This window comes from Rhipicephalus microplus, chromosome X (genome assembly GCF_043290135.1).
Source record: "Rhipicephalus microplus isolate Deutch F79 chromosome X, USDA_Rmic, whole genome shotgun sequence".
In the NCBI taxonomy this organism is placed as follows: Eukaryota; Metazoa; Arthropoda; class Arachnida; order Ixodida; family Ixodidae; genus Rhipicephalus; species Rhipicephalus microplus.
The window spans coordinates 167564176-167589946 of record NC_134710.1 but is presented as its reverse complement, the minus strand read 5'-3'; the positions used below and the strand labels follow the sequence as shown (position 1 = coordinate 167589946).

Here is a 25771-nt window from a genome sequence, read left to right as displayed (position 1 = left end):
CGCCGGGCGAGGGAGGAACATGAGAGCCGGGACGTGGCATTCGAGGGGCCAAGAGTTGCGAAAGTTCAGACTGGGTCTCGCCCCAGGCTCCCGCCTGAGCACCTGACTCGGCGAGCAGCGCACAGAGCAACCGCCGATCCTGGGCTGCAGTTTCCTGCCCGAGCACCGACCTCGGCGAGCAGCCCCGGAATCATCGCTGAACTTGGTCTGCAGTGTATCCCGCCCGAGCACCTGCCTCGGCGAGAAACCACTGGAGCTACCGCTGTAGTGGTTCTTCAACATCGTCGCCACCGTTGAGCATAAATATGGCGTGTCATCATGCCTGAGAGGGACTCCCAGCGGACCGGAGGCCACGCCACAACTGTAAGCGCGAGAACTAGAGAACGCAAACGGAATCGGACGTTGAAACACGCGTCATTAAGACATCTCCTTTTCTGTGTTTTTCAACGTGTGCGTGTTTTTGTTGTTGTTTCATATTGTGATTTTCATGGTAATGAAGTGGTAGTTTTCGTTTAGTACCATCAGCCTCTATGGTTCATTTCGCAACGCCCGACGAGCGAACCATGCCTCAGCATATACGCGTGACAATGGCGAGCCTGCCAGGATCCATGTAACTTTGTCACACGCCTAGGTCTGTCGGGAGCCGTGAAATGGATCTGGAACGCTTGATGGCAGCTGGTAGTGCTGCGGGATTATCGGCTGAGGCTATAATGACGCTCTATCATGAGGAACACAAAAGATTGCATGAAGAGCGCGCAAAGGCAAGAGAGGCCGCGAAAGAAGATGAAGAGCGAGCGAAAGCCGCTGAAGAGAGAGCGAAAGCCGCAGACGAGCGAACTTATAAAAACTTAAAGCTGGAAAAGGAGCTCACTGAAAAAAAATTGTACTTGCGCACAAACACTAGTGTGGAAGTACCAGATAGGTCAGAGATGGTACCCCAGCTACCAAAAGTGAGCCCGCGTAAGTTAATCGCACCTTTTGACGAAAGGCGAGATGACCTCGACGCTTATATACAGCGGTTCGAGAGAATAGCGATAGGGCAAGGCTGGCAGAGGAGTGATTGGGCGACTGGATTGAGAATGTGTCTTGCGGGAGAGGCATTGGCTGTTTTTAGCCGGATGCCAGCAGCGGATGCGCTAGATTACGACAAGGTCAAAAGGGCTCTGCTCCAACGCTTCAGATTAACTGCCGAGGGTTTCAGAGAGAAATTCCGGAGCTCGAAACCACAGGAAAATGAGACAGGCCAGCAGTTCGCTGCTCGAATTTCCAATTACTTCGATCAGTGGTTGGAGATGGCTAACATAGAGAGATCATTCGAAGATCTAAGAGATAGCATGATTGCGGAACAATTCCTGGCATCGTGTCACAAGGGAGTGGCAATATTCCTGAAGAAGCGTAACTTGAAGATGGTGGCTGAGCTGTCTGAACACGCCGACCGTTATTTGGAAGCTCAAGGTCAAAGGAATCTAGGGAAAGCCTATGATGAGAAAGGTTTGGAGAAGAAAGAGGAAACCCAGAGTGCAATCAAATGCTACCTCTGTGACAAGATTGGGCATAGAGCAGCAAATTGTGCCGCGGGTCGCACTCACAGTTCATCGTCGAAATGCGATCGGTGCGGAAAGCGTGGGCACACAACAGAAACCTGTCGTGATCGGTCAGGAAATAAAACGGCTTGCATGGTTGCAGATGAAAGCTCTGCTGATGCTGACAGGGAAAAGCAACGTAACCAGGAGGACAAGGATAAGACAAGTGCTGCTACGACTTCTGTCAAGGCGGGAGAAGCCGAAGATGCTACGCCAGTGGTCGTGGGGATGTTGTACGGACGTAAAGTGTCGGTACTTCGAGACACGGGTTCCAACATTGTACTTGTAAGAGAATCCTTGGTGCCAGAAACGGATATCACGGGTACAGAAAAGCCGGTTCGGTTGGCTGATGGAACAGTACGGCGGATGCCAGTTGCTAGGGTACTGATTTTGTCGCCGTATTACTGCGGTTGGATTGAAGCTCGATGTGTCAAAGACCCTCTTTATGACGTAATTCTCGGTAATATGCCAGGGGTCAGAGGAGTTGACGATCCGGATCCCCTCTGGAGATTGCCTACTACAGCGCGCACTGAGGGTACGGAGTTCCAACCTCATAAGGTTATGTATAAACGTGACGAGAGATGTGTTGATCAGCATACCAGGGAAGATTCCGCCTATGTCGTGGAGAAAGCTACGAGGAACAAGAGTGAAAAGGAAAAGGAGGGCATCAAGGAGAACAACTCAGTAGCAGCTATGGACATAACTGCAGCAGAAATGGGGAGAATGCAGGAAGCGGACAGTACGCTGCGACGGTGTTTTGAGATTCAGGGCAAATGGATCTATTGTAAGAGGAGTCGAGTCGTTCATAAGTTTGAGAAGCTTTCAGGGCTGTTGTACAGAACAGTCAAGACCCATGAGGGAGGGAAAAAGAGACACTTAGCAGTGCCGGTGAGTTTACGAATGGCTGTTCTAGACTTGGCACATGACACTATTATGGCTGGCCATCAGGGAGTAAGAAAGACAACTAGCAGGGTCGCTGAAGAGTTTTTTTGGCCGTGCATGCAAAGCGACATTAAAAGGTTTGTGCGATATTGTGACACATGTCAGAGAACCACACCAAAAGGTTTGGTCTCGAAGGTACCTTTGAGGACTACGCCTATTATTGGGCAACTTTTTCAAAGAGTCGCAGTGGACAATGTAGGACCTATAAAACCAGTGTCCGACAGAGGAAACTTCGTGCAGACACATACCTAGTATCATTGTTACATTGTTGATGTGGGGTGACAGTGAAGTGTGACTGCGACTCACGAATATGGATGTGCGTGTTAGTGTAGGCAAGTCTAGTGGTGCCACTATGGAATTAAGTATGCCGTGCAGTGACGTGATGTGCCGTGAAGTGAAGTGTTGTACGGTGAAGGGAAGTGCTGAGATGTACCGTGAAGTGCTGTGTCGTGCAGGGAAGTGTTGTGTGGTACAGTGAAGTGTATGGTGCTAGTGGGGACGACAGTTTTCGTGGAGCGAAAACTAAAAAAATTGGGGGCCATTGTCAAGAATGACAAGATGAAGAAAAGAGGAAGAGAACGAAGTTGTCTTGAATAGGTAATTTAAAATGCTGGAATGAGGGAGAAGAAGAGGAAAAAGAAGTGGGCGCGGGAGGAATGCGAGAGCCGGGACGTGGCATTCGAGGGGCCAAGCAAGAGCTGCAAAAGTTCGAACTGGGTCTCGCCCCAGGCTCCCGCCTGAGCACCTGACTCGGCGAGCAGCGCACAGAGCAACCGCCGATCCTGGGCTGCAGTTTCCCGCCCGAGCACCGACCTCGGCGAGCAGCCTCGGAACCACCGCCGAACCTGGTCTGCAGTGTATCCCGCCCAAGCACCTGCCTCGGCGAGAAACCACTGGAGCTACCGCTGTAGTGGTTCTTCAACATCGTCGCCACCGTTGGGCATCAATAGGCGTGTCATCACGCCTGAGAGGGACTCCCAGCGGACCGGAGGCCACGCCACAACTGTAAGCGCGAGAACTAGAGAACGCAAACGGAATCGGACGTTGAAACGCGCGTCATTAAGACATCTCCTTTTCGGTGTTTTTCAAAGTGTGCGTGTTTTTGTTGTTGTTTCGTTTTGTGATTATCATGGTAATGAAGTTGTAGTTTTCGTTTCGTACCATCAGCCTCTATGGTTCATTTCGCAACGCCCGACGAGCGAACCAGGCCTCAGCATATACGCGTGACAGGCACACAACCACAGTTTTTCTCCGTTCACTTACGCTACGGAGGTGCGCACTAATTGCTTTGGTACTAGGAAGTAGAGCCCCGATTCTTCCGATGTGAAGTATTCCCCAAGTGCCGCATCTCATTTATTGGATTTCAGTTTGTCAGACAAGAATTTACTTTGGAGTTCCGACTCTGATAATGATGAAGGAGCGACATTTCAAAAGTGTGCGTGACGAGACAATTACAACTGGATCAAAGGTGACTATTCCCCAGTGTTTAGAGTTAAAGCACGAACATTTCTTACCAGATAAGAGCTCTAGTGCACTTATTTCTGTGTGTCCGTGAGCTGTGTCTAATACAATGCATAATTGTTATTTATAGAAAATCATATCTGTTTTTTTATCATTTTGCTTGATGTTACTATAAATATACTATGTCTATGTAATAATTTTTTTTTACTTTACAGACCCGCAAAAAAATTTCAGACTTTTTCCTTAACTTTTTAGTTACCACGCCTATTCAAATCAATCACCGGTAATCAACACTTTGGATCACGGAGCCAGAATATTTGATGAGGAAAAACTCCCAAACTGCGACAACGTGCAAGGGCGATGCGATAGCGTCACGGAAAAATGCGGTTGACGACGAAGCTCGCCAGATGACGCTTTCGGCGTGTTGCCATCTTTTAGATGCGTTTCTATGCAGGTGACACATAAAAAATTGCGATAGCTCCTCGTACATTGTAAAATTTTTCTGATTTCTGTCTGTACCATCATTCAGTAAACGTGACACGATATTTCGGCTGCAGTTACCCATATATACTGCCAAAATTAGAGGCCGTACAACACTTGAAACGAGCTGCTAAATTGTCCCTGAGCAGACGATGCTTACGTCTGCCTATGCCCGTGCCCCTTGCTGCTCGCTCGCATGTTGTGTGGGTGCACGCGTAGGTGGCCTTGGGAGGGAAAGTTCTCAGCATGCGGCCACGATTCCTTTTGCTATCTTGACTTCCTCGTGTTACGCCGGCGCAGCCAACTTGGGCGATTCCTCTGTGTCTGCAGGTGTTTTATGCCCTGACAAAGGAGAGTGCTTTGAATATTTCAACCAGTGGTTCTTCGGGATGCAGCCAGAGTGTGCTGTGCCGAAATTAAACAGTGTTTAGGCATATCCAGCAAGGACAAGGTAATTGCCCTCAAAGTTCCTAGTAGCCCAGTGAGGTTTGAGGCATTGGGTTACACCATAGCAAGGAAAGACCGAGGCCGAACAGGGACATATTCAGGTGGTGTTAATGGAGTGAGCATCATGGCAGCGAAGTTTCCCTGGACAAAGCGAAACGGCCAGTGCTCTTACCGGAATCCGTGCCTTCACTCTTTCTGCACTTTTTCTGCTAGTTGACAGCTATTGTGAGAATTTAGGCTAACCCACCGCCCCTGCACGGCTTTGCTGACTCTTTCTGCGTGAAATTGTGACGCTTAACATTGAGCTTATGCGTGGAGAGAGGGACGACCGACGCTTTGACCTTTTCTCGCGCAGCCGTCGGCAATGTGTGTGTGCGCGCTTGTTTCTGAGTGTGTGTACGTGTGTGGCGCTTCTGTGTGTGCCCTTGAAAAGTGCGCGTCGTGGTTTCGACCCATTGACGTGGACACTAGAGGTGCTCGGGGTCCTGATCCAGTGATATCAGACAGTCCGGCTGAGCTCTGCTCTCAGCCGTCGCCGTGAAGCCCTGCTGCCTTTTCCACCATGGCTCCTGCGTGAGGCCAGCTGATAACAGCTATATGCTGCCAGCCAAAGCCAGGGCGCCTCGCAGCCAATTCCGGTTCGGCCTCCCTGATCCCCGGAGAGGCCCGGCTTCCCAGTGAGGTTCTCCCGTAATCCATCGAGAAATTCGGCGCCTCCGATCCACCACCGAAGCAGCGTTCGTCGGACTCGCCGACTAATCAAGAGCAGCCACGAGCCATCAATGAGCCTCTTCCCTGCATCTGACATCGCACCCAGCGGACATTGTCACGCTCTTCCGCCTCTCCGCGCGGTGTACGCTATCCCGCATCAGCACATGAACCCTAGCTTTACTTCCTTAGCTCTTTTTTTTTTTCTTTCGCAAATATGTTATAGTGTCATGTGTTTATTGTGTTAATAATGTTTCTCCTTTATAATTTTTTTAGCAGCAGTTACAGGGCTAGACTGAGGCTAGCTGTTGCTCATAACAGTGTCATTTTAACTGCATGGGTGACGTCGGGCTGCCTTTGCAGACCGGTAAAGGACAAATTTAGGAGAGGGGGATGTGGGAATTGAGGCTAGCCCACTGCCTTTTTGCAGGCTTTGCTGCCTCTTTCTGTGTTCTCATGTCCTGACATGACTCTCCTCTCCTCCGCAGTCTGCCTCGCTGGGAGGGCAGAGAGGGACGTTTAACTTTACCTTCTCACCCAGTAGCGGATTTCGACTGTGGTGCCGTGCGTGGGGTCTCTCGGGACATTTCGCGCATGCGTCGGAAGCGAGTCAGATCTCTCCGGGACGATTGAGGGTGAGCAGCTCTTTTCCCTCTGTTGACTCCTTTTGTTTGGGGCTCGTCGGATTTCGCCAGCGGCGCTTCATGCCCGCGGCGAACGCTCACCTTTTGTTGCCCCTTGCGAACGCTAGGCCGAAGAGCGGTGCAGTGTCTTAGTGCATGGCCAGGCTACGCCGACCTGTATCTCTTTGAAGCCAACGCGAGCGCCTTTGCCCTAGCTCGAGCAACCGAGCCTTTGATGATATGTGGGGTTTAACGTCCCAAAACCACCATATGATTATGAGAGACGCCGTAGTGGAGGGCTCCGGAAATTTCGACCACATGGGGTTCTTTAAGGTGCACCCAAATCGAGCAACCGGGCCTTTGTCCCAGTGTCTCCATGAATCTCTTTTACCACAGACACTGTCCCAAGGTCATTTATCTTCAAAATGTATATTTTTCATTTTCTTTGTTCTGAATATTTCTGCATGTAGAGTGTTTTCTATAGCACTGTTTACCAGCTGGCAAACAAAAATTACATACTTTTCACATTTTTATTCATTTCAAAATATTTCTGTTTCTCTACACATATTTTTTTTTTGAAAGAGCATTTCATTGTGCGACATTTGGTATGTCGCAATGTGTGCTGGGGTACTTTTCAAACTGGCAAAAACTATCGTTCTGAGAAATATGAATAATAACCATTTTGCTGCAGTAATAAAAGTAAATATAATCGCCTGAAGAATTTATTTGCAAAGCCTCCGTCTCGTCACTAGATAGCCTGACATGACATGGCCACTTGCTGCAACACGCTTCCGATAAGGGACAGTGCCACCGCAGTTTCACCGGAGGCTTACGTCACCACTGGTGGCTATAGTTGCCAAGATAGGTTAAATGATTGTTTCTCTAACCTTTCAAGTGCAGCGGTGGCATGTTTGCCCTGCTGCTGCTACCACATTAATAAACGATCGTTACGTTTTATGTTAGGATGCGCCCTTCTATCGACATGGCATCCAGAAGTTAATGCTTCATGAATACAAAGTAACAAAGCTTGCGGCAGTTTACATCCTGAAAGTTCAGACAATATTTTACTGTCACAGAAAATATGAATTAACAAGCTTTCACTATACAATAGACTGGACATAACATCTTTTCAAGGAAGTATGAATACAAGTATGCAGTGTTTAGCCCTACTAAAATGCTAACTTAAGCTTATGCTGTAAATGCTGCATTTTTGCTTTCTTGTATAAAATGCTAGATAAGAAAACAAGAATGCTATAATTACTTGCACTGTGTCTCTATGGGTTTTGAGAAATCTGATAACTAATCTGCAAGCTAATGTTTACGAGCTGTGCTGTTTTATAAACAATGAAATCTCACAAACCCTGCTCTCTTCAATGGTGTCTAATGGCTCAGGAGGATCATCCAAGCAGAAGAACTCTCTCACCGGTGCACTGAAAGGAAATACTTATTTAGTCAAAGGACAATGCATGGCCACAATATATGCAAAATACCTAGACAATGCTGCTAGATTGCCTCTTTCCAGTAACACATTGTATCTATTATGTATATACAGATAAGTAATAAATTATGCAATTCTGGCACAGGAAGTTATGAACACATACAAGATGCCAAACTAGTCAAAATATGAATGTCAAATTTTTGTACATAGTTAGTGATATATATATATTATTAAACTCTGTTCAAACAACCTTTACTGCAGAGCACACAACGCGGTAAAACACTGTGTAGCAGTTAATGTAGCCATGAGTAAAGACGCTTTCATGTGCATAGCTTTATGTGCTGCAGCGAAAGTTGCTTGCAGAGTCTGTAGTAACTGCACAGTACTGAGTTGAAGTTTCCTATGTACACATTACCGCTTTTCTAGTGTAAGATACCATACATTTGTATGAAAAATTCTTGAACAAGCGATGGTGCCTGAGCCAACATTTCAACAAGTTGTCGAGACTTTTTTAAGGCTGCAACTTGAAGAAGACGGGACTTCTTGTTGAAACAGTGGCTCCAGCAACACCCTTTTGTCAAGAATGTCTCATCTCTTCAAGGTGCAATCTTCCCATAAACTTCTGTTTTTTTCAGGGTCCTATACTATTATGACATTAAATTACAAGCACAGTACAAAACATACAATATGGTACATGAGGAATCCTTTTATTACTCTCATTTTAATGGTTCTGGTTCATAAATGAACTCAAGGACACTGAGAATATGAGAAAATATGAGCTGTTGTAGCTTGAACTTTCATATTAAGGCCAAGCAATACTTGGGTGGTGCTGCCACCTTTCATGACTAGCAAAACCAAGCAATACTACTGCCAATCAGCCTAATTCACCTTCACAGTTCTTGCACAAGCACATGTAGACAAAGTAGAAAAACACACGGACGGTTGCAATTAACAACTCATTTATTTTTTTTAACACAACATATTTTAACTTAATACTCACTTAACTTAATTTTTTCCAACCAGATCATGCAGATCTGAGAGTAGTTAAGTGAGTGTGTTTGCTAACAGTGAGTGAGGTAACAATTCACTAATTTTGCAAACGCAGCCACAGCGACGAGCAAAATCACCTTCATGTGGTCTATAGCGTCAACATATACTTTGGGATGAAAGCACAAGACCCACAGAACTCCTCGTCAATGAATAAGCGTGCGAACATAAGCAACCATATCCTGTACGTCATAGTACAAGTCCGAGGCGCACATGCCAACTCCGACAAAACACTACAGTGTTTTAGAATTCAGGACCCGAGAAATTGGCAGTGGTGCGTGAAGCCATGTCTCGCATTTCCTGCTGGCGACTATTCTGATCACTACATTAGGTCTTCCATTGGGTCTTGTTGATATATATTGCTGAAGCTAAAATTACAGCAAAACATGCTTCCTTACCTAAATGAATATGATTTCACGTCTTCACATATGTATTACACTATCATCCTTGTTACAGATTTTGGTTTAGAGCTATTGTTGTCTGCGCACGAACAGCAAGGTTGCTTTGGGTTTATATATGCATATGAAAAAATGATGCAGTAATTAGTCAGTGCTTGTATCATATGTTATTTTTCTTCGTGGGTGTCCTGTGTGTTTGCACTGCAGCTTTTAACTTCAGGATTCTGGTCATGGTGCAAGATATTGCTCTGGTTCTGGTTCAGCCATCTCGTTTCTTCTCTCTTGTGATACAAGCCAACAAGAGACAAAGCACTCCAATTAGCTTGCTGGCGCTCTTCTTTTTGCTCTGGCCAATCTTCCGCGAGTGGCACGATCTTATAACCCCAAATTTGAAAACTAGCGTGGCTCGCCAGTGACACAATGCAAACGCAGCATGGCCAACGATGCAGCATGGGGCCCATGTCTTGCACAATTTTAATTTCACCACGTGTGACATCCCATGCGTTTCACCCAATGCCATGTACATTGTATTCTGCTGTTAGTGTCCTGAAAAATAAATGGAGAAAAATAAATGGCATAATTGTGAAACGAAATCGAGGGGGTCAGCGGTACGAAAGGCCAGTCGCGTGCTTCAAAAATTTTTTCTTGTGAATTTTTGTTTGAGGCTTTTATATACATCTATACATACAATAGATATATGAGACACGAAAGCAACAGCAAGAAACCACTGAGTGTCTCCATATAATTGCTGTCGCAATAAAACAAAGAGTATTTGCAGCGATACTCAGTCTTCTTTAAGAAAAAAAAAAAAAAACGGGTACAGACTGCCTGAGTGAGCCCCGAAAATGACCCTGCACTTCTTCAAGAAGAGTAGATTACCGTATTTTCAATGTATAAGGTGAACTTTCCCCCCATTATTTTCACTGCTGCATTTTATTTTTGTAAAAAGTCAGGCGATTATGCAAGACCTTTTTTAAAAGGTATCTAATCTTGTTATAGCAATGAAGCAGGTGGGATCTTAGCCATTAGCTACTACAGTGGTTCTCAGCCATGGATGTGTCGGGGACCCCTTGTGGACTGGTGGAAGGGATGGGGGACCCTCTGCAGCGGAGGGGAGGGAAGGGGGTACGTAGGTAAATTAACACAACTAGAGCGTGAAACAGGTGCCTTTTATTGCCGCCAAAAACATTAAACAAATGTGCCACATCACTTCATTTTGGACAGTTCATCAATTTGTGTCACAGTTGCGCTTAAACAGAGTTTCGTATGTAAAAAAAATAATAAAAAATGTTAAAAACGGGTGAGGGTTTCGTGGATCATAGATATGGCTTCGCTGACTCTCAAACCCCCTGGGGTCCGCAGAACCCCATTTGAGAACCACTGAGCTACTAGATGTTCAGGCACTGCAGCAGCCACGGAGATTTGGGCCGCAGTTAAGGCTACCATCTTCACACAAACCATTCTACTGCTAGAATTGTTTGTTCTTAAAGGGGCCCTGAAACACTTTTTCAAATAACCATGGTATGAATTCACTGGAAGAGCTTATTGCCTCACGAACTTAACGCCCAAAAAATTTTAAGAATCCGTCCAGTGCGAGTGGAGTTATGTTTGTCACATGCTGCAATTGCATTCTCTCTTCTCTCGTTCCGACGAAAGCGCTGGAAGCTAAGCAGGGAGGGCAGGCGGGGCCACAGAAAAACGTCACGTGAGCCTCGTGACCTTGAGCACTTTTTTTTTTCTTTCCTTTCTTCGAATGCGCCGCTTCTTCAGGGTGATCGCCCTTCAAGGCATAGCCTATGACGAACATCAATTCAGCTACAAAATTTTTCAAAGCATCACATATCATTCCTACACTTGCGTGTAGCACTGAAGGAAGGGAGCTTCATCACATTCTATGCGACTGCATACGAGACTTCGCTGATGAAGCTCAACGTCATCGAGCAATTGGAACTGCAGATTAATGATGCAACTTTAATGTATTGGCTTGCAATACCACTTTCTTCGCAGCTTCCTCCAGGCATACCTCGAAGATTCAAGCATCTGACTGATGGGGAGTTAGGACCTGTCAAGGACTACGTCCACCGGGTCAAGAGGTGGCAGGACATCATGCTGAGGTCTACCAAGCTGCATCGGCTGCCTCCTGCGCTCCCACAACAGGTCGCCAGCGAACTGCACCAGCTCGAAAACAAGGACTTCATTGTCGACAACAATAATCAACAAAAGCAATCAACATTACCCCATTAGCAAGCAGGTTTTGCCTAAGCAGGCCATTTGCAGTATCCGCCTCTTCGGTGGTACAAGAGCAAAATTCCAACACGAGGGAGAGAAGAAATAGAACTTCAAAATCTGCTCACATTAGCTGCTACCCTCAAGGCTTTTCTTCAGAGTCTAGGTTGAACTGTCTATGGGGGATGCGCATAAACACCTGACAGCATGCGAGCGCATGTTTCAAAAAGAAGACAGATACGTTTCAAAAAGGAGACAGATAGGATAGTGCACTCTATCCTATCGGTCTTCTTTATGAAATATTCCTTGCGCACTAAGAAAGTATATTTCTTTCAAAAATGGTTCTTTCTCCCATGACGAACGATAATTAGCGGTCACAGTGCACCTTCATCTGCTGTAATCAGTTCTGGTGAAATCACCACGCAAGCATAAATAGCCCTCGAGATTTGTTGCTGACATTTACGCACAGCAATTTATAGTTCACCATTGGTGTTCAACTTAAAGCCCACAATGCAAAGTGTACTAATAGTATATGAATTAATAAAGTCATGCTTTTGTTCTGCAACTGTGGAGGGGCTAGTCATGATTTCAAAAGTAGCCAGTACGTCAGACACGTGTAATTATAGTATGTGTGTGCGTGGATGGGGGTGGAAATTAGTACTGTTGTGCAGGGAAATATGCTGAGAATTTCGTCAACGTTTGCAAGAAAAAATCACCAAAATAGGGAATTTTCATGTAACTGAATGGAAATTCTTCAGCTTAGTACAGAACATCGCTGATTTGAAATTTTTACACTCACTGCAGATATTTCTGAAAGGAATCTTCAATAATAAAATTTATTTAGATTTTCCTTATCTCTTTTCCAGCTAAACAAAACAGAAAGTGACTTATTTCATCCAAGCAATCATTAAAAAAAATTACAATGTGGAGAGCAAGATCTTGCTCTACCCTGGAAAGTGGTTGAAGGGAAGGGGGGTCCAGAAAAGACCATGGGCTATGAGACAAAAGCCACTGCTTCCTCATAAATTAATGAAAACTCGATTTGCATTACTTACAACTTGCACGATAATCATTAATTAACTGCCTAGATGTTAGGCAGCGTGATAGGTCACTATGAGCCAAGCATCGCTTACGAGATCAGCCACGCGAAGATGTAGCGCCCCAAGACAGTGCAGGGTGCGCAGGGAACTGCAAAGATTTCACGTTTCTGACAAGTGCATATGCAAAATCGCGAGAAAACCAAGCGGACACACCTTCATTTTTCGCTCAATCGTTTTCGTAAGCAGAGCATGGCATGCGCTCTCTGTTACGCTGTTTGAGCGATCATTCTTTACCAGGAGCAGATTGTAAAAGTAAAGGTGCCAAACGAGTACCAAACTCTTGTCCCGGTGGTGCACTTCTAGCCGGCGCTTTCCTGTTCAAACCCCGTTTTTTTCCCACTTCCAAAAGCTCGTTGCGAGGATGGTTTCAGACGATAGTCTCCAGACATTTCATCGCGTGGATAAACTACCGGCGCAAAGCACAAACAAGGTGCGTAGAGAAACATGCACGAGAACAAGAGCACACGTACATGATCGAACAGCCATAACTGTGAACGCGCAAGAAAAAAGAAATTGCATTAGTCACGCCGGCCAATGGGAAACGTGGAATGGCACCCTTGAAAAGCGCGCCAGCCATGGCAGCCAATAAAAGTCTCGGTACGGCGCACTCAAAATCCGCGCCGGGTGAGAGCTAATCAGCAACCTGGGAACGACCTCCAGAAAACCCGCGACGGCAGCCATTCTGCTTGGATGACGCCATTTTGAGACGGCGCAAATTACAAAGAAAATAGCTTCAAATCTAGCTCAAGATGGCGACGCTTGGCCAGTTGCAATGCTCATGGCGCTCACATGAAGTTCGAAGAAGTTTGGTGCTTTTGGGGGCATTTTGCTGCTGCTGGGATGCTTTTATTTGTTGCATTTTATTGCATTTCCCAATCGAATTTGGCATTAGTAATTTGAGGGTAGGTACTCAAAGCTATAAACGCCCCAAAAATATGTTTTGCAAAAAAAAAATTATTTTTTTTGCCATGTTTCTTTGTTCTAATACCCGCATCCCCCCTTAACAAAATGTACAAGATGAGGGTGGTACAGGCCTATGCGCCTACATCGAGCCATGATGATCATTTGGTTTAACGCTTCTATGAATATGTAGAGTCAGCCATTAATAGAGTAAAGACACAGTATACTATTCTGATGGGCGTTTTAATGCCAAAGTAGGCAAGAAATAGGTCGGAGACCATGCAGTGGGGGTATATGGCATCAGCTCTAGAAATGACAGAGGGGCGTTATTAGTAGAGTTCGCAAATTGTAATAACTTATGAATCTTGAATACCTTCTTCAGAAAATGGACTAACCGTAAGTGGACGTGGCGAAGTTCTAATGGTGAAACTAAAAATAAAATAGATTTTATTCTGTGTGCACACCCAGGCATTGTACAGGATGTAGAAGTACAGTTGATCCTAGGTATATCGAACTCGGATATGTCGAATTATTGGCTATATAAAACAGTTGAAAAATATCCTTGAATTTCCCATAGAAATGTATGAAAACAGTGCATCTATATATCGAACTCCCACACAGCGGGACATCTTCTATATCGAATGCTGTGCTACGCCGAAGCCCAAAAAATGCATTTTTCCAAGCATTTATTAATCAATTTTCAGCCTAGTTCCGACAAGTTCCGATCCCTTTTCGCACGCAGGTGACGAGAAGGTGGTGTCAGTCTATCGCGCTGATCTGGTTCATTGCACGGCGCTTAAAGAGTCCACCGGTATGTTTGATGCGCGATCTGCAGGTCTTAACACGTGGGCATAGTTTTTTCAAAAAGACTGATTGCTGATGACAACAAAATAAGAATGCAAAGTGACTCGGTGATCTCGTTTCAATGTTCACATTCCCTTCCTTGTTTATTAGTGCTCAATAGCATGTGAGCCTGAAAAGCATGGCCTTAGAGATGTGCAATATCGTGACCTAATTTTAGTGCTTTTTTTAATTTTTGAAATGCATGTCTCGGAGGCTACGTTTTTTCTAGCTTTCTGAATCAAACCAGCTGAACGCAGCGCTGCCAGCTACAAAGCCACAAGTGACATCGATATCGCACCCGGTCGACGGTAAGAACTCAACACGGAACTCTTGTGTTTTCTTTTGCGCTTTGAGGGCCATATTTCTCGCCTCGATTCTGATAAATCCTCATTTGGGAGTTGAACTGAAGTTCGACCCTCACATAGCGAAAAAAATTATGACTGGCACTTGAAGCGATGTCAAGTAAAGCACCCCTTTAAACTTTCTTTGCAGGCCAGGTGACAACTTTAGGTGCGTCATGACCGCTGACAACGACAAACGGTCCTTCAGTGAATTCTGTGACTTATTACTGTTTCCGGGCAACATCTTGGATAGTGCGTGATTTCATCGGTACAGATGATGACGTAGCTGTTTCTGATCGCACGGATGCAGAGATCATGGCTTCCATTGCCGGTGCCACGAAATTGTACCAGTGCGATAATGGATATGCCAATGACTTCCCTGCCATCGTTAACCAACCTTTTGCCACACTACAAAGCTTGCATCGGCTTTCTGCGTCAATTAACGCTGTTGTGGCCGAAGGAGCCGACTTCACTTACTTGAACAGCTTCAATGATATTGAGGACGACTGAAATTTGACGGCACGCAAGAAGCAAGACAAGTTTACGGACTGTTTTCATGCTAAATAAAGTGCGATAACTTGCAGTTCACACCTTCTTCTTCATTATACTGTGAGTGAATGATTATGTTAGAGCTTGCAACGATTTCCAATGCCTAAAATGCTCTAATTTAGCATTAAGTAACACATATTTTATATTTCGAATTATCGATATATCAAACCATTTCACGATTTTCTTCGAGTTCGATATGTGCGGGATCGACTGTAGTTGGCATGATCCCATACAGTAACCATAGAATGGTAAGAGCTGGTATTCCCCTAGATTTAAAAAGCAAAAATAAAAACTGATATGCAAGAAGCCAATTAATGAACTAGCAGTGAGAAGGAAAGTACAGGAATTCAGAGTTTCGCTTCAGAATAGATTCAAAGCACTAAACGGGGTAACCGACATTAGCGTTGACACAATGAATGAATTAATCTTACTAGTATCATCAAAGAGTGTGCGATTCAAGTTGGAGGCACAGTCACTAGACAGGACACTGGCAAACTATCTCAGGAGATGAAAAATCTGATCAAGAGACGACAGACCATATAAGCCTCAAATGCAACCGACAAAATAGAGCTAGTGGAGCATTCAAAGTTAATCAATAGGCGTAAAGTAGCCCACATCAGAAAGTATAACACGAAGAGAATTGAGCAGGCTGTAAAAAGCGGCAGAAGCCTAGAAGCTATGAAGGCAAACTTGTGCATAGGCGAAAATCGGATGTATGCATTGAGGAACAAGGAAAGCTATGTCATAACCAATCTGGATAGGATAGTCAAGGTGGCGGAGGAGTTCTACAGAGAGCTGTACAGAAGCCGAAAAAACCAGGAAGATATATTGAGAAACAATAATAATCCTGATGAATTCGACATCCTACCAGTAATGACAGGAGAAGTAAGAAAAGCCCTAGAAGGAATGCAAAGGGATAAAGCCGCTAGTGAAAATAAGGCAACAACAGACCTCCTGAAAGATGGCGGAAAAATGGTGTTAGAAACACTGGCCATATACGAAGTGTCTCTTGACAGGAAAGGTACCAGAATCTTAGAAGAATGCATACATCATCTTAATCCATAAGAAAGCAGATGTCAAGAACTTGAAGAATTACAGGCCGATCAGCTTGCTCTCTGTAGTATACAAGCTATTTACAAAGGTAATTGCTAACAGAGTAAAGAAAACATTAGAATTCAATCAACCAAGGGAACAAGCAGGATTTCGAACAGGCTACTCAACAATTGACCACATTCATACTATCAATTAAGTATTAGAGAAATGCGCGGAATACAACTAGCCCTTATACATAGCCTTCATAGATTACGAGAAGAAGTTTGACTCAGTCGAGTCATCTGCAGTAATGCAGGGCCTATGAAATCGGGCCATTGAAGAACCCTGCATAAACATACTGGAAGAAATCTACAGTGGATCCACAGCCACCATAGTTCTCTATAAAGATAGCGAGAATAAAGAAGGGTGTAAGGCAAGGAGACAAGATCTTTCCAATGCTATTCATCGCGTATTTACAGGAGGTTTTCAGTGCCCTAGATTGGGAACAGTTAGGGATAAAAGTTAACGGAGAGTATTTTAGTAACCTGCAATTCGCTGATGACATTGCCTTGATGAGAAACTCCGGGGACAAATTAGAGCTCATGATTACTGAACTGACACGGAAAGCAGAAAAGTAGGTCTGAAAATTGATATGCACAAAGCTAAAGTAATGTGCAACAGTCTCAGGGAAAAAACAGCACTTTGCGATAGGTGGAGAGACGCTGGAAGTTGTAAAGGAATATGTGTTTTTAGGATAAGTAGTAACCATGGAGTTGAACCATGACAGAATAACTACAGTCGAATCTAGATAATTCGAACACGAAGGGGCCCGAAAATTAGTTCAAATGAATGAAAGCTAAGTAAACGGAGGGCTCCTCATGCAGTGGCACATCTGCATTGAGTTAGCACATGAGGGGGACGTTTCAGAAGACTTACATTTATTCACAAATCACAGGACATCCATCATTAATTGAAGTAATTGGTAATGTGCATCTGCACACGTTTGCCTTGCAGCGAGTCAATTAATTTCGCATGTAGCTTGCAAAGCACGTCTACTTCGGCTTCAGCATTCTCCTGGCAAGAGAAGTTGTGCCCGGCAATGTCCAGCGCCGACACTCTCTAAAGACGACCACAACAACGACTGCATCTCCGCTACTACCCTCTGCGCCAAAGCCGCAGCGTGGCCAGCACGTGACGAGAAAGGAGGAGCGTCTCAAAGCAGAGAGAAGTATATCGGCATTTGAGGGAGAAGGAACACTCCACGATCGCTTTTTTTTTTTTGTGCTCTCTTCACGCGCGTCATTGAAAGGAGAAGGATTACGTGACAGAGACGAAATAGGGGGACGCGTGGTACTGGCATGTGAGAGAAATCCACACTCAGCAACAGCTTTCTTTTTTTTTCTCTCTCTCTCTGCGTGCGGCATGAAAGGAGAAGGGTCTTTAAGTGGCAGGAGCGGAAAAGAAAGAAGTGTGGCACAGGTACATCGCAGATCGGCATTTGAGAGAGCAAACATTCCACCGCAGCCTTTTCTTTCCTTTTCTTTTCCTTCGCACGCAGCGTTGAGGTGTCTGAGGTGCCGCGGCGGGATTGGGCGGGGTGCTGAGAGCATTTTCGAAGCGCGGTATGTTCGAATTAACTGTCGCAAGTGCTTGCGCGTAAGAATTACCGGACGTTTTCGCCCACTGGAATACACATAGCTTTAACAGGACCTCATGGTGAATTCGAATGAACCAGAAGTTAGAATTAGGCGTGTTTGAATTAATAAGATTCCACTGTAGAAGAATAAAGATGGGGTGAATCACATTCAGCAAGCATTCTCAAATCATGAATGGTAATCTGCCACTAACCCTCCAGGGGGAGGTATATAACAGCTGCATCTTGCCAGTATCTACCTACGAAGCTGAAACCTGGAGGCTTACAAAGAGGGTTCAGCTTAAATTGAGGATGATGCAGCGAGCAATGAATTGATTAATATGTGGGGTTTAATGTCCTAAAACCACCGTATGATTATGACAGACGCCACAGTGGAGGGCTCCGGAAATATCGACCACCTTGGGTTCTTCAACGTGCACCAAAATCTGAGCACACGAGCCTACAGCATTTTCGCCTCCTTTGAAAATGCAGCTGCCGCAGCCGAGTACCTTAGCCACTAGACCACCATGGCGGGGCACAGCGAGCAAAAGAAAAAAAAATGATAGATATAACCTTAAGAGACAAGAAGAGAGCAGAGTGGATCAGGAAACAAACCGGGGTTAAGGATATCATAGTTCGAATCAAGAAGAAGAAATGGGCCGGGCTGGTAGCAAGTACCGTATTTACTCGATTCTACCGCGCCCTCGATTGTAACGCGCACCCGATTTCCACCGCAAAAAAAAAAAAAAAAAAAAAAAAAAAACTTAAGACATCGATTGCAACGCGCACCAATTTTTCTCGTTGGCCCGCACGATCACACCACTCGAAAAAACGACTCCTTTCGGGAGAGTCTTCCATTTAAATATGAGGTACGGGCGAAGCTTGTGCCCATCTGACGTGTAACAGAGCATTGCCGTCACTGTAGTTTTACCGTGGACCGATGTCAGCACACGAACTTGCTTCGCCCCCTTCTTCTCGACGGTTGTGGCGCCAGGCATGTCGAAGTAAAGAGGCGTCTGATCGGCATTCCCTATTTGCCCAAGCAGGTAGCCGTTGTTCCGCCGCAAGTTTAGGACGAACCTCTGAAAACTGTGAAGCTTTTCATCGTACTCCTCCGCAAAACTTTGCGCATATGCATGTTCTCCTTTGGAGAGAAAAGCCTTTCCTCTTGATAAAGTTAGTTAGCCAGCACTTGCTCGCTTTAAACTGGCTCCGCATTAGACCTTTTTCTAAGACTAATTGCATAGCCCGCACTTGGAGCAGTTCTGTCGTCACGGACCGCTGTGCCGCTCGCTGCTCAAGCACATACTCGCCGCGCAGCTCTTTAATTTGCGGAAAGCGACCCTGCTGTGGTCCACTGAAGCCTTTGCGTGAAGCTTTGCTGTCGACAATCTTCTGCTTTTGTTTCCGCCGGTCCCGCACACACGTTTCGGGAACTCCGAACGACCGCGATGCAGCTCGATTTCCGTCCGTTTCTGCACACGCGATGACTTTTCTTTTAAAAGCGGCATCGTGGTGCATTCGAGTTTTTGGAGTCGGCCCTTCCACGCCGTCGATGCTAATGCACTACTAGATGACGAACTCCTCAGCACACGTACGAAGTGCCGCACATGGGAAACACATAGGCAGAAATGGTCGACGCGCCATGCCGACGCACGTAGGGGGCGGCCATTTTGGATTTGCCGATGGCAATAGATTGACTGTAATTTTTTTGTTCGTACTTGATTCTAGCGCGCATGCGATTTATGAACTCGCTTAACCGGAAAAAAGGTGCGCGTTAGATTCGAGTAATTACGGTATGCAGGATAACCGCTAGACATTAAGAATAATGGACTGGATTCCCAGAGAAGGCAAACGAACGAAGGGGAGACAAAGTTTGGTGGGCCGATAAGATTAAAAAGTTCCCAGGTATAACTTGGTAACCGAAAGCACAAGACCGGGTTGATTGGTAGATCGTAAGAGAGGCCTTAGCACTGCAGTGAGCGCAGTCAGGCTCATGATGATGATCTATTTGCATGGATAAATACTTTCCTGACTAATTGCTCCCAATTCGTAATTGTTAATAATCGCTCATCTAACCAACTACCTATACCTTCAGGTGTTCCACAAGCATCTGTCCTAGGACATCTGCTCTTGTTAATTTTTATATTAACGATCTACCATTGCATCTATCGGGTAACTTTCGTATGTTAGCAGATGACTGCATAACCTACTGATCAGTAACTAACAATCAGGACCAAACACTAGTTCAGCATGACCTTGATAACACATAAACACGGTGTAATCGTTGTCTAAATGACCCTAAATCCAAATAAATAAAAACTTGTTTCTTTTTCTCGCCACCATAACTCTTTGAAGTTTACTTATTCTATCACTAATGTTTCTATAAAATCCGTTCAATCCTTCAAATACCTCGATGTCAATTTGGCTCATGACATGTCCTGGCGTATTTACACTACTAACATAATTTCAGCTGCTAATAAATGACTTCGATTTCTCGGACGTCACTTGCACCATACTCTGCCTCATGTCAAAATGCTTGCATATAAATCCTTTGTCAGGTTTAAGCTCGAGTATGCATCTTCCATGTGGAGCCCCCCTCAAATATCCATCATAATTAAACTCGAATCACTTCAAATTCGGGCTACCAGGTTCATTCATTCTACATATTCATACAATATCAGCATCTCATCTCTGAAGGCCGAAACAGCTTCAGAAACTCTTGCTTCCCGCCGACAGTATGCCACCCTCTGTCTTTTTTGTATGTCTTATTTCAGTTCCCTAAATCATCGACCATACATCACGCCCCCTTCACACATATCTTATTGCACTGGTCACCTACTTCAAGTCGCAATACCCCATACGCAAACCACTGGATTCCAAGCCTCATTTTTCATACAAGCAGCAAAAGACTGGAATGACCTTCTTTACACCATCTGTACCATCATTAACTCATCTATGTTTGCTGAAGCTATTAAAACACTTGTGTAGTTTACTTACCACCACCCCTTATGAAATACTCCTATTAGGGGTCTTTAAGGAAATAATGCGAGGTGAAATCCATTCCATCTATCACGCACAAAATTCTGTATAGCACGATGCAAATGAGAAATGTCACCTTCTAATTAAGCTAGGACAGTTATTGCAGATCATTCAAATATCAAGTACAGTGCAACAGAAGCTCTATGGAAAGTTGATTTTCATTACCTTTTCATGCCAGAGCCAATTATGTACAGTAAATGACTATTCCCACATTTTGCATGACAATAACCAAAGATACAGCAGTTTACTTACCTCTTGCTTATATCTCTGTGGCCCATAATGTTTTTGACAAATGCCTGTAGACCCAGTACACGGTCCTCAAGAAACATGGGATCAAAATTGTTTCCAAACCACCGCTTGGGAGGCAAGCAGAGTTGCAGACCAGGGAATCGTGGTTTGAGCTTTGCAAGAAAAAAAAACATATATAAAAATTGATGTACAGTGCAGCCTAAATCAACATAAAAGAAAAGCAAGTTTTACCTTCCAAAAGAACATGTTTTGTCAATTAGGCAAAAAATATTAGAACAAAGAAATATTGCATTATTTATTACTACCATTATATTATAAATTATAAATTAATATGCTTCTATAAATTGTATCCCCACAATTTTTTTTCTTTTTATTATCAATTTTTAAGATGCTACTCCCATGCTATCAGATGAAGATATTACAATGGCTTGCTATATCAACGTCTCCTTACTACTTTGCTGTTGAACATTTTGTTGGCAGTAAAGTAGAAGCTACAGCAGGTGTCAGCTAAGCAGTGCACCTGCACAAGTGCACATTGTCCATAGATGACTACATTTGTGCCTGAGGAAGCACAATGCAGTATCTGAAATGCCCTGTCAACATGAGACTTCTTTTTCATCTTGACCAAATGAGTCTGCACACACTCTAAATAAATTACATCTGCTAACCATGAAAAAAAGCTTAGCATTGTGGGTTGCACCTGTGGCAGACAGTGAGTTCAGGCATCTTAAATGCTGCTACACTGCTTTCGTTCTTACACCAGAACCTCTCCTTCAGCAGATATTACTACTATTCCATAATCTTGCAACTGCTACTGCCTACCATGTGGATGGCGTGGTATCAGACTATGGGCCTAGTGCACTGCAGTTTTCACTGAACAAGTGACGCCGTTTGCGGTGCGGTGAGCTGCTAATCAGTTCGATCAGATTTCTCAGACATCACTTACATCATACCTTGCCTCATGTGAAGATTCTTGCATACAAATCATTTGTCAGGTCTATGCTCGAGTATGCATCTTATATGTGGAGACCCCGTAAACATACATCATAAGTGAACTCAAATCACTTCAAAAAAAAAAGTATGACCTTAATTTTTAAGCCTGGTGGTCCTATTCCACCAATTTTCCACGAGGTGGGTGCCCTCCTGAGCGACTATAAACTTCATTCTGCCGAGCACCAGGGCAGAAGTGTACTTGCACCTATTTAGCCAGTGGGTGCCTGGCGGCAGCAATTCTCTGCCGAAGCTTCCAATGCAGGAGATGCTGGATTCAATTCCCAGTGCCGGCCTGGATGGAACCCACCGGTTTTTCCCAATGGGTAGAGGAGTACACCGACCTGACGCTCGGTTATTTCTGGGTACGCATCTTGAAAGGTAGCCCAAGGCCCCTGGGCATACCTTAACCCACCACAGCATTGGTGAAATAGTTGAGCATCCGCCGCTGCTGTGGGAGGCAGAGAATTGCTGCTGCCAGGCACCAACTGGTTCATTAGGTACAAGCGCACTTCCAACCTGGTGCTTACCGTTTGGCAGCTGTGCCAGCGTTGCTGCCAAAAAATAAAATTATATGGACTTGCGTGGAAGGCTCATGAGTACCAGCGATGAGAGCGTTGGTAAGGGTGATGTAACGTGTGAGGTAAGCAGACGCTCTTACTTTTTTAGTGCTATTTACTGCATATTCTTGCTCGATCGGCACTGCCAGTAGCGACCGTGAATCTGTTGCGACATCGTCCGAGCGCCACCATACCAACTGTCGAGACCCCTTGGTCAACTTTTGTTAGGTGGACTCTTGCTCATGACTGCCCAGTGCACACCAAGTAAGACAGGGCTTCATTGTGACTGTAGGCCATTGCATTCGGATCTATAGTCCTGCCAAAGATATTTCCTTTCTGTGGCACATGAACACTACTTGGGTCAGCAAAGCATTTGTAGCTAGTGTTGGCATCAGTACACAGCATAATGTGAGAACAGATGCAGGCTTTCACAGTGCTTGATGAGCATGAACTAGTGGCAGGGACGTAGGCAGATTTTTTTTTTTTTGGGGGGGGGGGGGGAGGGGGGGCTTCTCATTGATCTTAAGTGAAACTGCACAAGCCAGCACGGGTCGAATGCAGGGGGCAGGGGGCACTGGCTCGGTGTGCTACCTTTGGGCTGCACAAACAATGACACGTGGCACCCATTAGCATATGAATACATCATGCCATGGACTAGACAAAAAAGAAATGCCAAGACAAAATAATGGGATACTGCTCCACAACAACTTTTTGTGTTCTTATTCAATACACAAAAAAGAATTAAAGCTATATGCTGTCTTATAGGTACTAGTTTTCTCTCTCTCACTCTCTTTGAAAGAGAGAGAGAGATAGTAGTAATGAAAAACTGGAACTGTTAGGACACTCGGTGAAGCTTTTAGAAAAAAAAAAAAAAAAAGATTGGCAAATTCTGTCCCAATTTAAGACAGGACATATGTGACACTGACTGAAAGCAGTAACGATGAGATATTTCATACCTTTTAAGAGCTGTAAATGAGTGGTTGAATGTTAAATGCTTGAATTCTACTATGAAAATAAACTATTGACATAAAACAGAGTTCTAATTTTTGTATCCTGTTAAGTACTGTGTATAGTTATAATTTCATTTCTCACAAATAAGAGACAACTCCAAAACTTATATTCATAAGCAAGAAAAAGAAAAAGCTCAACATCCAGCACAACAAAAAACACGAAGACAATGACTCAAGTCACAATAATGTTACACGAGATTACACTGTAAGCATGAATGGCTATACAACAAGTACTCAATACAAAAGTTTATAATCAGAACTATTTCTTACCATAGTCTTGGCTACCAATAGTGAGACAGACTATATCAGCTTGTCATAAATGAATACATAGTATGCGCTGTAATGAAAATGAAGAATGTCTGCACAGATGAAGCAGCACCGACAGTGTGCAGCAGAGCTATGAGCTTGGAGACAATTTTTGGTGAGTCGCTCTACGTGCCATCTGCTATTGATTAAATGAACCTCCTTACTTTCTGGCACGAATGCTAGATACCCTTCAACTCTAGCCCACTGGAACCCTGTTTCTGGATGCTGTCCTTCAAGCAAGCCAACCCTCAGTATGGCCACAACAGCATTTTCAAGACATACAAATGGTAATGACACTATTTCTATTGGCACTGAATGCATGCCTTTTTTTTGGAACCCCCTGTGAGATCTGAAAATATCCCTTGTACCTTTAAAAGCTGGTGAACTCCGACATCTGTCATGCCCATCCTAACCCATGGATCACTGCCATTAAGCAATATGACTTGTACTGGCAACAGGTGGATTATAGTTGCCACCGCAACTTTAGGGAATACTGGCACAAAATTTTGATGATAAGGTGACATGGGGGATATTTATGGGAACACACATAATTTCCCATATATTAAAAGCAAGCACAGCTTCGAACATATCTAAAATCAATTTTGAAGTGTATGCTATGCGAGTGGGTGCAAAACTCAGCCCCTAGCGACATTGACATCAACTTGGCTTCATTTAAACATATAAGCCATGAGATTGTTTTAACTGCCATGCCGTTTGTGCGAGTTCTCTGGCACAGTTAATGCAGCACTTATGTGCACAAGTGGCCATGTGTGGCAAGGTGTGTCCATGTTTAGAGTGTTTACATGGCCAGCTGCATTTACGAAAAGAAAAAATAAGAGGAAAAAAAAACAGCCTGGTCCTGCCTTTCTCTGTGCTCTGAAACTGCGATCGAGCGCTACAAAAGTTTAGCCACATAAGCAACAGTCATGTACTAGAGCAAACAAAGTTTTCAGCCATGAAACGTGTAACCTGGAATACCCTGGTCCTGCCTTTCTCCGTGCTCTGAAACTGCGATCGAGCGCTACAAAAGTTTAGCCACATAAGCAACAGTCATGTACTAGAGCAAACAAAGTTTTCAGCCATGAAACGTGTAACCTGGAATACCAACTGCAATAGAAAAAAAAACAGGATATGTGTTGGTATGTGTTGACACACTTTCCAGAGTGCTACAGTGGAGAATGTCATCACATCCATACTGCACAGTCTTTGATGTATTGTGAGAACTTTTAGGCTACCGAGGGAATAATTTATTTGAAATATTTTGAAAAACTACTTGCTTAATGAATGCGCACTGCTTACCAACTGCAGACCAGTGGTGCCATGTGATGCTTCAACCACACCCTTGATGACACCCATCACTAAAATTGTCATTCAGATATTCCATCTGTCCCAATGACACCTAGCCAGCTGTCTATACTATTAGTGCACAAGCAACGGCCGATTTCTTGCATTTCTCCCTTTCTAGATGGCCATCATCATTTGTACACATCTGACACTGCTCGCAGGTCAATGGTGTCACATTACACTTCATTTGCACCCTTGATAACATCCAATCACTCCAACTGTAACTTAGTTCTTTCCCCTGTGCCTTATGTCGCTTATGCAACTCATGTATACTATTACTTTCGCCACTCCCAGTTTCTTGCCATTCTGCCTGCTTTGAAGCCATGATTATTTCCACACAACTGATACTATTCTGCCCTGCCTACCAGCCCTATTCCCGTGCCTGCCAATCTTGGGTGCCACTAACATGGAAGAACGATGTCACCAGCTGGCCTGCTGCTTCACTTCACATGACGAGAACCACGAAAAACACTGCATAATACGCTTAATTCAACTACCATTTTAGTGCCGCAAACTCTG

The 25771-nt window shown here is 44.5% G+C and overlaps 1 protein-coding gene across 5 annotated transcripts in view; it reads right to left on the bottom strand.

The window, feature by feature from the left end:
- The window catches only part of Snx16 (sorting nexin 16), a 68534-nt gene that overhangs the window by 32073 nt on the left and 10690 nt on the right, over positions 1–25771 (bottom strand). For all 5 annotated transcript variants that reach the window (XM_075878159.1, XM_037428546.2, XM_037428547.2 and 2 more), the window contains exons 4-5: positions 21046–21194; positions 7605–7674 (exon numbers count right to left, since the gene is read on the bottom strand). In XM_075878159.1, coding sequence (XP_075734274.1) covers positions 7605–7674; positions 21046–21194 — 219 coding nt within the window. The remainder of the gene's footprint in view (positions 1–7604; positions 7675–21045; positions 21195–25771) is intronic.